The following is an 11,297-nucleotide window of genomic DNA, read 5'->3' on the forward strand; positions in this document are numbered from 1 at the left end:
AAGGCATTACCTCTAGAAAGGAGAGGGAGTAGTAATTGAAATAGACTCCTGAGAACTGACAATGTTCTCTTTTTTTTTTTTAAAGATTTTATTTATTTATTTGACAGACAGAGATCACAAGCAGGCAGAGAGAGAGGAGGAAGCAGGCTCCCTGCTGAGCAGAGAGCCCGATATGGGACTCGATCCCAAGACCCTGAGATCATGACCTGAGCCGAAGGCAGCGGCTTAACCCACTGAGCCACCCAGGCGCCCCGAATGTTCTCTTTCTTGAGTGGGTACTGGTTACATGGTGTTTTGTGTACTTTTCCATGTATATGCTCATTTTCAATAAAATATTTATTTTTTCCAATGAAAAGATTTAAAAAGAAGAGAGCTGACATAAAGAAAAATAGTTTTAAAATAAGGCAGCATAGTCAAATGACAAAATTCACAAAGGCCATGTATGAATAAATTATGTTTGAGAATTAAGGGATTGGATGACCCATGTACCTTTATGATTTGAGGATTCAGTGAAGTAATCAATAATAGGCATAGACAGAATAAAAACAGAGACAGAGAGAAGAGGAAACAGTAGTGAGGAGTAGCTAAGAGCATAAGCTCTGTAGTTAAAATGCCTGGTTTGGAATTATCGAATCATCACCTGTTGTTTCTATGACCTTAGGCAAGTCACTTAACCTCTCTCTACTCAATCTCCACATTTGTAAAGTGGTAATAATGATAATACCTATTTCCATGCTGCTCTCCTAGTTTCTGGTGATGCCTGATATTCCTTGGCCTTTCCTGGCTTGTAGATGCATCTCTCAAATCTCTGTCTCTTTCTCCACATGGTGGAGAGTCATTTTTAATATTTTGGGGGCCAGTATGCATTCCAGATTTTCACATTGTATTTGGTTTTATTCTGGAACAGTGTCCTACCTTTTCCCATCCTTTTTTCATTTCGCTTTTTTTTTTATATTTCATGAAATTTATCTTTCTAAGAAGTCAGGTCGGTAATTATATAGAAGATTCCACATTATGAATTTGTGTGGTTATTTCCTTTTGGTGTGTTTTAGCCTTTTCCTCTAAGAACTTCCTGATCTTGGTTCCAAATTGACGTCACCTTGGAATATTATTTTATCTGTGTGTGTGTGTGTGTGTGTGTGTGTGTGTGTGTGTGTATCCATACCACAAATGGCTGCTATGAAGTCCTTCGATGCTCACAATAACTTCAGAGGGAAGCAAGAGAGGAAATGGTTTTTCCACTTAGCAAAGGGATCTGGGAGAAAAGTAACTTATGTTAGGTCACATAATAAGTGGCAGAGCCAGGGCGTAAATCTACGACATTCCATCCTTCCTTCCTGTTGCTTCGAGGTAGATTGAGAAATACAAAAGTAGATGTAGATCCATGTTTGTCTCTATCCGTTGATGGATATACAAGTAACTAGTAACAGCAGTTGTCTGAAGTACTGAGTTAGGAGTCAGTGAGAGACTTTTCATCATTCTTTTATATTATTTGAATAATTTTCGTGAGGGTAGCAGGAATAATGTAAGTAGGTACCGAACACAAAAGAGCTTTATAAATCATAAAGCATCATTAAAATAATAAAGGTTTAATGTTACTATTATCTACCAACAAAAATTAAAAATTGGATGTTTGGAAAAAGTCGAGTAAATTAATTTAGTACGTCCACGCGTTCGAATAAGAGTCTATTTTTCTTTTAAAAATCACCCTTTGACATATTTAATAACATTGGAAAGTGGTGAAGTGGAAAAATATACAAACTACATATATGTAAGAGTACAATTTAATGTGTTCCCCGTGTGAACATAGAGATACACAAATAGAAAAGAGACGGGAGGGAACCATCCACAATGGTTAGAAGGGAGAGGGGTGATAGGAAGTATTTTCTTATATTTTTCGTTGTAGTACACATTTAGTACAAGTTAATAAATGTTATTTCGGAAGATAAAAAAACACAACTAAATCTTCAAACTTGGTCAGAAAGTTATTTTTTTACAGCTTCGTCGACTGACACGACGGGAGGAGAAAAACGAAAAAGCGTGCGTAGAGCGAAGGACAGAACGGAATCCTCCTCCCAAGCTCGGAAGTGAATTAAGGACTACAAGGAGAGTCGAGAGATGCCGGCCTCCACCACGGCTAGAGCGGCCACTAAGATACATCGGAACTTCCGGGGCGGGGCCCCATTGGTCCTTCACCTTCCGCGGGGCGAATGTGGGCGTCTTGCAACGTGAAAGTTTGCAATTGCTGGGCCGCGACTTCCGTCCCTCTGAGACGGTGTTTGAAGTTGGGGGCCACCATGGCAAAGAGCAAATTCGAGTACGTGCGGAACTTCGAGGCTGACGACACCTGCCTGGCCCACTGCTGGGTGGTGGTGCGGCTGGACGGCAGGAATTTCCACCGGTGAGCGATTTCGGCTCGCGGCCACATGGTGCGCCCGGGCTTCCTGGGACTCCAACGCAGCTCTTTGCGGCGCCTGGTTACCGGGCGACGCGACAGCCAATGAGCGCGCGGCATTGAGCATCGCCCGACGTGCCGGCTGCGACGTGCCGGCTGCGACGTGCCCGGACGCGAGCTGGTTTGAGTAGTTAGACTGAGGCCGAGTGCGCTCACGGTGAGCCGCGGGCCTGTGGTGCCGGTGAGCAGAGACCTGTCGGCAAAGTCTTGATGGGAAAAGTCACTCCCTGGTGCACTATTTGAGCTCTTCAGCCGAGGGCCTGGCTATGTCGTTAGCGGGTTTTGAGGGCCGTTTAGAGGCCTGTTAAGGTCTTGCTGTGGACAACACTTGACAGTATGTTTTTGTTTCATTATGATTAGGGACTGGACAGGTCACAGAAATACGGAGATTTAATTCTGGAAAGTGTTATTTTATTTTATTTTATTTTTTTTTTTTTAAAGATTTATTTATTTATTTGACAGAGATTACAAGTAGGCAGAGAGGCAGGCAGAGAGAGAGAGAGGAGGAAGCAGGCTCCCTGCTGAGCAGAGAGCCCGATGCGGGACTCGATCCCAGGACCCTGAGATCATGACCTGAGCCGAAGGCAGCGGCTTAACCCACTGAGCCACCCAGGCGCCCCTGGAAAGTGTTATTTTAATAATGGTTATTGTAACTAACATTTGTGGAGCACTTCCAAGGCGCCAGGCACAGTTACACTTTGATCTCTCTCTACTCTTCAGAACAGCCCTATGACGTAAGCAAGCTTTATCTCCATTTCACAGAAAAGGGAATGGAGACTTACAAGTTAGGCCCCTTTTTCTCAGGGCAGGAAAAGTCTAGAGTTCTTAAGGAATGAATGAGCCAGGTTGTGGCTAGTAGAACTAGTACGCAGCTCCCTCTCTGTGCAGTCTTTGATACCTGGTGTTAATGACAAGCTCTCTTCCGCTCATGCCCTTTTCTCTCCTCTCTTCCCTCTATGAAGGTTTGCTGAGAAGCACAACTTTGCAAAACCCAATGACAGCCGCGCTCTCCACCTAATGACCAAATGTGCCCAGACTGTAATGAAAGAACTGGAGGATATCGTGATTGCATATGGACAGAGCGACGAGTACAGCTTTGTGTTCAAGCGCAAAAGCAATTGGTTTAAAAGAAGAGCCAGGTAATTCCGCGGCCTAGCTCCTTCAGAATATTTCTTACCAGCGCGTTTTGTTTTGCTTTTTTTTTTTTTTTTAAAAGATTTCATTTATTTATTTGACAGACAGAGATCACAAGCAGGCAGAGAGGCAGGCAGAGAGAGAGAGGAGGAAGCAGGCTCCCCGCTGAGCAGAGAGCCCGATACGGGACTCGATCCCAGGACTCTGAGATCATGACCTGAGCCAAAGGCAGCGGCTTAACCCACTGAGCCACCCAGGCACCCCTGGTTTTGCTTTTTTATTGCTGATTTACGAACTACAGATAGAGTCTGCGGTATTTGCAACGGCAGAATGTCTGTTTTCTGTTTAGACTATTGTACTTTCGTCTGGTATTTGAACATACGTATGCCTCTCAATCTGATTCCCCTCCATTCTTCATCACCTTAGCTTCTAGATAGATCTGGCACTTAAATATTAAGACTAGAAACAGAGGCCATCAGAAGATTATAATTTTAATGATTCATAGGTTTGCTCTAGCTAGTGACAGCATATATGTGCCTTACAGTATTGCTCAAAGTTTTAGTTAAGGAGGGTCTCGAAATAGACAAATTAGATATTTCATTTGGCAGACATATTGAAACTTTCACAGAAAACAGAGCATATAGCGAATTGGCATGTTTTTAAAACAATGGTTCCCTTCCTTCCAAGACTGAAACAAAAAATCTCTTGAACCATAAATTTACATCACATTCTACAGAGAAAAATTTGGTATTAGGAAGTTACTGATAGGACTGGAGAGAGGTGGGCTGCTTAGTTTTTCTTGGCTCAACACATTTTATGTTGTGGCGTGCCGAGTAGTTTGTGTAATCACTCTGTTGCACCCACAGGCCCTTATCATGGTTTTGAATTAATATCTTGTATTTTCTCTTTTCTTGCTCCACCCAATGTGCCTTACTTTTGCAAGTAAGTTCATGACTCACGTGGCTTCCCAGTTTGCCTCCAGCTATGTGTTTTATTGGCGAGATTACTTTGAGGATCAGCCCCTTCTGTATCCCCCAGGCTTTGATGGAAGAGTCATAGTGTATCCTAGCAACCAGACCTTAAAGGACTACCTCAGTTGGCGGCAAGCAGATTGTAAGTAAAACCAAATAAACGGATGTAGTTAAAACCACCAATTCCATACATTAGAGGTGATGATTTGGTTCAGTTTTGGTGCATGTATATTTTGTTCAGAATGGCAGTATTTCAGTTTTTTTTTTTTTAATTAGTTGAAAACAATCAAACTATTGGGAAATTTATGTAAATAATTCCTTTTTTCCAAGTTTTTTGGGGAAAATCAGAAGACCTGGCAATACTAGGACATCATTCCAACTTAGTATTGGACATAACCTGTACAGGGCAGTGACTGCTGTCTTAACACAGAGACACACGTGTGCGCAAGGTGCCATAGTCTCTACCATTCTCTCTTATTCCCCCAGGGGTCACCTATTCTGCTTTGTGCTTTTATATTTAAGGTGGCCTCAGTGGGTGATTTGAGTTGTGACCCCTGCCTTACATGACTGTGGTGACACGTTTGTGAGACTTAATTCATTTTGTATATCTTGATTTTGCCAGAAGAACTGGAAAAGAGCAAGGAATAATCTAAATCAAATAACTTTGAAAGTATTCTTAAGTGTAGTTTTCAAGTTAACCAGTTCATATAATGCATAACTGAAATGACAGAATAGAACTTTTTAGGAAATAAGTTTGTTTATACTTGACCACTTCCCCACTGTGTTCCCAGTGTATGGTTCTGGGCATATCACTAAATGTCTCTGAGATCTCTCTACTTTGGAAGAGAGAGGTGAAGTTCTAGTATTCTTTGAACTGTGAATATTGAATGAAGATTATGTATAAACAGTACTACTCTTCTCTTACAGGTCACATCAATAATCTGTATAATACAGTTTTCTGGGCACTTGTACAACAGTCTGGACTAACACCAGTACAAGCCCAAGAGAGATTACAGGTATAAGATCTTACTGCATTAATACTTAACCTTGGGGCTGTTTTCTATACTCTCCCATGGCATTTTGCATTCTTTTAAAGCTCTCTTTACTGCTTTGTTTTGAGAGGATATAAAAATCATACTAGTAGCAGCTCTGCTGCTTGCTTGCTCTGTGACTGAGAGTGAGTTACTACTTTTCCCTAGGACTTAGTGTCCCCAGCTGGAAAATGGAATTAGTGACACTGGCTCTACCTTCCCACATGGTAATGCTTGGCTGGTGCTGCATATTGGTTGCCTTCTTTAGACAGGGCATGTGCTCTTCTTTTTCATCAGTCCCACTTGGCCTCTTCATCATGGCCATTCCCTGCTGGGTGTGTGTATTGGTAAGAGTATAGGCTCTGGGAGTCAAATAATTGTACTCAGGGACTTCTGTTTAATTTTATCTTCTCTACCTTAGTTCTTTATTTTTTTTCTTTAATTATTCTTTTTTTAAAAAGATACATTTATTTGTGAAAGAGTGAAAGTGTGAGCAAACAGGGTGAGGGCAGACAGAATCTTGAGCAGACTCCCTGATGAGCAGGAAGCCTGATGTGAGGCTCAGTCCCAGGACCCTGAGATCATGACCTGGACAAAATCAAGAGTCAGACACTTAACCAACTGAGCCACCCAGGTGCTACCCTGCCTTAGTTCTTTATAAGTGAAACATAGGAAATAATGTTCCCACCTCATAGGTTTATGGTGATAATTAAGTGGCATGATGCATGTAAAACACATAGCATAGTATGAAGCACATTGTAAGTACTTAATAAAACACTGGCTTTCATCATTAAATGACAGCGCTACTTGTAGGATGACTGACTCTGCAATGAGGTGATTTATCGTAACGGCTCCCAACACAGTGCCTGATACATCGTAATTACATGATAAATGGTTGTCATAATGATGATGAGGATTTGCAGATACCATTAATAGGAATACTGGTAGATTTATCCAGAGCTTGGAAGAGCCAAGTTTAGATTTTGATTTTTCTTGGAAGAATAAAAGCAATCTTTAGCTTTAGGCAACTTATATAATCTTTCTAAGCTTCGGAGTTATGTTCTCTCAAGTGGAGACGGTAATAAGGATCAAATAAGATAGCGTTAATGATGTACGTAGTACAGAACAGGTCCTCTTACTTCTAGTTCCTGTCACCCTATCACAGTAGTGACTTCTGAAGCCAGTTGTTAAAGAAGACAATTCTTTGAATTTATACATCTAAATAAGATTTAAGCTGCTCTCTAAATGCACATTCATTAATATCTATCAGAGGTTTGATAAAACCCTTCCACTTTTTGATTTGTGGAAATTTAGATAGAGTGGGTAGGTACGATTATGGCAGAGAGCAGATATAAAAGTCTGTTTTTTATCTTTTTATTTTTCTCAGGGAACTCTTGCAGCAGACAAGAATGAGATTTTGTTTTCCGAATTCAACATCAACTACAATAATGAGCCACTGATGTATAGGAAAGGGACTGTGTTGATATGGCAGAAGGTAATGCTGTTGTGTCCAAAGAAAAATGGAGGTCAGAAAGACAAAAGCCTGTGCTCATCCCAAGCTTTGTCTTGCCTACTACATGTATGCAGAGTGATTCTAGTCACTAACATGAATTAGATCTTTTTAAAAATGAAATGCTGTATATTATTTTGGATGCTTTTTTTTTTTGTCAGGGCTAATTTTGCTAGTTAGTGTTCTTTATGGTTTAGAATTTCTTCTCTAAGTGGCATCACCAATTTTAGAATTAGTACACTTATTTTTCTGTGTCCTAAACTCTCTAAATCAAATAAAACCCTATAAAGGGTACACTGCAGATAGAAGGATGATTGCATTCATAGAACATTTCTTCCACACTGGATAATACCATTAAATAGTCCATCCATCCCATGACAACTCTAATATGAGGCAGTAGGTATTGTATATGAGGGTTCTGTCACTTGCAGAATATTCTGGAGATTCCCCAGATAGTCATACTTACCTTAATATTCTGTAATAAGTCTGTACATTTACCTAAATTCTTAATTTTCAATATTTTCCCTCCATAGCAGCTTCTGAGCATGATTTCTCTAAATTTATCTCCTTCCATGTAAAGTAGTTTTTCTTTTTAATGAGTGTTTCCAGGTGTTAAGTGGTGCCTTAAGAATTAGTCATCCCATTGGCAGCTTTAGCTTATTAGTATTTTTAAAGCACATTTGCTCTTTAGCACAGGCTTGGATACTTCTTAATGCAGATGAGAGAGCAGAATTACCTTTAATTCTGCTGATAAGGAACATGGAATCACTCCTTTGTTCCTAAGATCTTGTTTGGAAATATAGCAACATAACTTTTTTAAAAAGTTTTTAACTATAAGCAAATTCATAAATGTTGAGATATGTGTATCTGTATATCTACTTGATAAATATATATCACTCAGAAATATAAAATAAAAAACTAAACTTCCCTCATATCCCCCTCTTCTCTCCCAAACCCAGTTAACAATGTCAGTATTTTAACTTTTCCTTGTAGGTGGGTGAAGTCACAACAAAAGAAGTTAAACTGCCAGCAGAAATGGAAGGAAAAAAGATGGCGGTGACCCGGACCAGGACAAAGCCAGTGCCTCTATATTGTGATATAATTGGGGATGCTTTTTGGAAGGAACATCCAGAGATCCTAGATGAAGACAGCTGATCCTTTGCTTTTAGCCCTGGCATGCATAACCATGCAAGACCTGCTGTTTCCCACCCCCCAAGTCTCCTGGCCTTAGGTGCCATAGGATCCCTACTACTAAGAACAGTGTGCCAGGAGTGACACATGACTGCTCTGAGAGGGAACAGGAAAGAAGGGATGGATGGGGTGGTTATCTTGTTCTGCTTTAAGTAGAACATTTTTTTACAATGTTGGAACTTGGTTCCTTCTGTAGAAGTGCATTTTTTTTTTTTTTTAAATCGTGGTGCTATTTTTATAAAGCAAGAACTATTTTATGCTTTGCAGAATGAATCATTTTTAGATTGTGGCATAAGTCTTATAAAAACTTGTCAAGCCTTTTCTACCTATGATAGAATATGAATCCAAACTTTATTCTCAACCACCTGTTCTTAACTACAGACTCCACTAACCTTGAAAATCTCACCTTTCCTACCCAGGAACACTGAACTGGAGGTAAATAATGGGTTGGTGGCTGCATGATGCCTCTGCGTTCAGAATTCCAGGGAGAATTAGGGTTTTGTGCAGTTCCCAAGTTGGCAACTTTGGCCGAACAAATGAGTAGTAGTTTGGATGTCCTTGAGTAAACATTCCATAGATTGATTTGTGGAGTTGTCAGCATGATCATTGTCTCACCAGGGGTATCTCCAAGGCCACTAACCTCTTTCTAAGAAGAAAGAATTATGTGTATATATGAGGAAAAATGTGAAAATGAATGAAAAAGGAAGAGAAAACACTGACTCCATGTCCTGTAAATACTTCAGTTCTAAAATTTACCTTCCTGCTGGACTTCCTGAAAATGATTCTCAGGTAGCCTCTATGTAATCAGAACACTGACATTTGAGTTAAGACAGTAGAGTGGTCAACACTGGGTCATAAGTGGCAGGTGTCAAACAACACCTAATGGTCCCAGCTCCTGATGGGCCCTTGTAGGTGAGGGAGGAGCAGCAGTAATTGCATGTTGCCACGCTGCTAGCCTCTGAAGCGAGGATAGGTGGTGGGAGAACTCACATTGCCCATTGTCCTCGTTTCATATTTCAGAGGAAGATGATTTGGCTCCATCAGGAATTAATTAAGGGACACCTGAGTGGCTCAGTTGGTTAAGCATCTGCCTTTGGCTCAGGTCATGAGCTCAGAGTTCTGGGATCAATCCCCACGTCAAGCTCCCTGCTCAGTGGGGAGTCTGCTTCTCCCTCTCCCTCTGCTGCTCCTCCTGTTTGTGCTGTCTGTTGCTCTGTCAAATAAAATCTTTCAAAAAGGAATTAAGCGGCAGCCTACATTTTACAGTCACGAAGAAAATGTATTTTTGAAGGCAACAGCTGGTGGTCTTCACTAGCTGATACCTCATCTATCCGAATCATTATTTCCCTTCCTGTTCTCATTATACAGGAAGAGATTTGGTGCATGTTAAGTAATTAATAAAATCTCTTTAAAAAAAAAAAAAAAAAGGTTTCAACTCCGTTGGCCTCGTTTTTCATTTACTTTTCTCATATGAATCCAACTTCTGTATATATGTGTCTTCTACATAAGCCAGGATAAATGTACCTTCATCACAGCAGTGGTTCACAGACTTCTGCATACAAAAATTTACCTGGAATGCTTATTTTAAGTGCTATTCCAGCCTCCACCTCTCCCCCTATGAAGATAGAAAGTTTGCTAGTTCAGTTTTTAACCAAAGAGGCTTGTGATGCCCATGGTAGATGATACATGACACTTGGGGCAACGTGGCCCTCAGTATACTGTGATAGGCCAAATGAGGCAATAAGGTAATGTTTAGCTCTTGACTGTCCAATGTAACTTAATGGTAAGTGAATGGATAGCATTTTAGGTCAAAATCTACATAGGTATCCACTATATAGATGAATTTAAATACGGGCATTAAATTACAGACTTTCAGGACAAAACCACCTGAAGAAATGTGCTTTCTGTGGGTGCTATGTGATACTACAGAGGCCCAATTTTGTCCTAAGATAGGGGTGTGAGCACATAATCATTGAACTAGCAGCAGTTTGCAGCTTTGTTTTATGTTTGGGCAGGAAGTTTTGAGCAAATGGATAGACATTTAATAGCCCTGCCATAACCCATAGTGCTCTGCGGAACACCCTTTGATGGCTTTTCTTTGCTGCATCATGTATTCTTTCCAGGGTTTCACAGTTGTTTATTAACTTTCATCTTGCTTTCTAAGGTAGAGAACAGCATTCTCTTGGGCTTTCCAAAGCTTAAAGAAATGTTAAAACACAAACGGCCAGTATACAATTATAGTTAAGGAGAGTGGTGGCAGGAAGGTGATTTGTGTGGCTTGTAGGTAACTGGAAACACCTTAGCTGTGCTGGATGAGGTAGTAATACCTGGCCTTCCGTACAAACGTTTACTTTAATATCAAAAAGCAAAAATGTTTTGCTGAACAGAAGCTAAAAAATAATCAAGTGGTACAACCAGGTCTTCTAAATCTTCCATCATCCTGGCTTCCAAGAGCTGGATCCTAGTTTCCTCCACTTGCCTAAGCAGTGCTTTAGGAAATCAGTAATCCAGTGAGTTTTCTTTAATACTAAGGTCGCTCTGGTATTAGTGCAATTTACTTTTTGCATAGGGTGCAGGAAATGGAGGACTGGGGTCCATCCTAGCTTCATTGTCTAATCCTAACTAACATAGAGCGTTTATATGCTCTCCATGCAGTATGTCTTCATTTCTTAGGAAAATTTGGTGGGTTAGGTACTATTTCTATCATATTTCAGGTGAGAATGTAAAGACCCAAAGAAGCGAAATAACTTGAGCCCAGGTAGGCTCGCCCCCAGTGAGGCTCAGCATGAAAGCATACTGGGACTCTGCCCTCTTCCAGCCTCTTCCCACCAGCTCAAGCTGGGAGTATACTGCAGTTTGAGAGCAGGGAAACGCCTAGGGAAGCTCGTTAAAATGCCGATTCCAAGATCCACCCCCGGGGAATCTGGAGTATTAAGAAACACCCTAAGTGATAATGATATAATTGGGGAAACACGCGTTCAAACAGATTAACCTGTTATCCAACC

At 40.7% G+C, this 11,297-nt stretch overlaps 1 protein-coding gene across 9 annotated transcripts; it reads left to right on the forward strand.

Annotated features, from left to right (window-relative positions):
• Nucleotides 1–1,991: 1,991 nt before the first annotated feature.
• On the forward strand, nucleotides 1,992–9,705 carry THG1L (tRNA-histidine guanylyltransferase 1 like). 9 transcript variants are annotated; one of them, XM_059174159.1, is made up of 6 exons: nucleotides 1,992–2,401; nucleotides 3,418–3,594; nucleotides 4,533–4,702; nucleotides 5,488–5,576; nucleotides 6,979–7,086; nucleotides 8,095–9,705. In XM_059174159.1, the coding sequence occupies exons 1-6, from the start codon at nucleotides 2,211–2,213 to the stop codon at nucleotides 8,254–8,256; spliced, it is 897 nt and encodes a 298-aa protein (XP_059030142.1). In that variant the 5' UTR covers nucleotides 1,992–2,210; the 3' UTR covers nucleotides 8,257–9,705. The 9 variants fall into 9 exon arrangements, with proteins under 9 accessions (XP_059030142.1, XP_059030150.1, XP_059030151.1 ...); XM_059174167.1 differs by having other exon boundaries at nucleotides 2,266–2,401; nucleotides 4,628–4,702; XM_059174168.1 differs by lacking the exon at nucleotides 1,992–2,401 and adding an exon at nucleotides 2,575–2,636 and having other exon boundaries at nucleotides 4,628–4,702.
• Nucleotides 9,706–11,297: the final 1,592 nt, after the last annotated feature.

The sequence above is a fragment of the Mustela lutreola genome, chromosome 5 (genome assembly GCF_030435805.1).
Source record: "Mustela lutreola isolate mMusLut2 chromosome 5, mMusLut2.pri, whole genome shotgun sequence".
In the NCBI taxonomy this organism is placed as follows: domain Eukaryota; kingdom Metazoa; phylum Chordata; class Mammalia; order Carnivora; family Mustelidae; genus Mustela; species Mustela lutreola.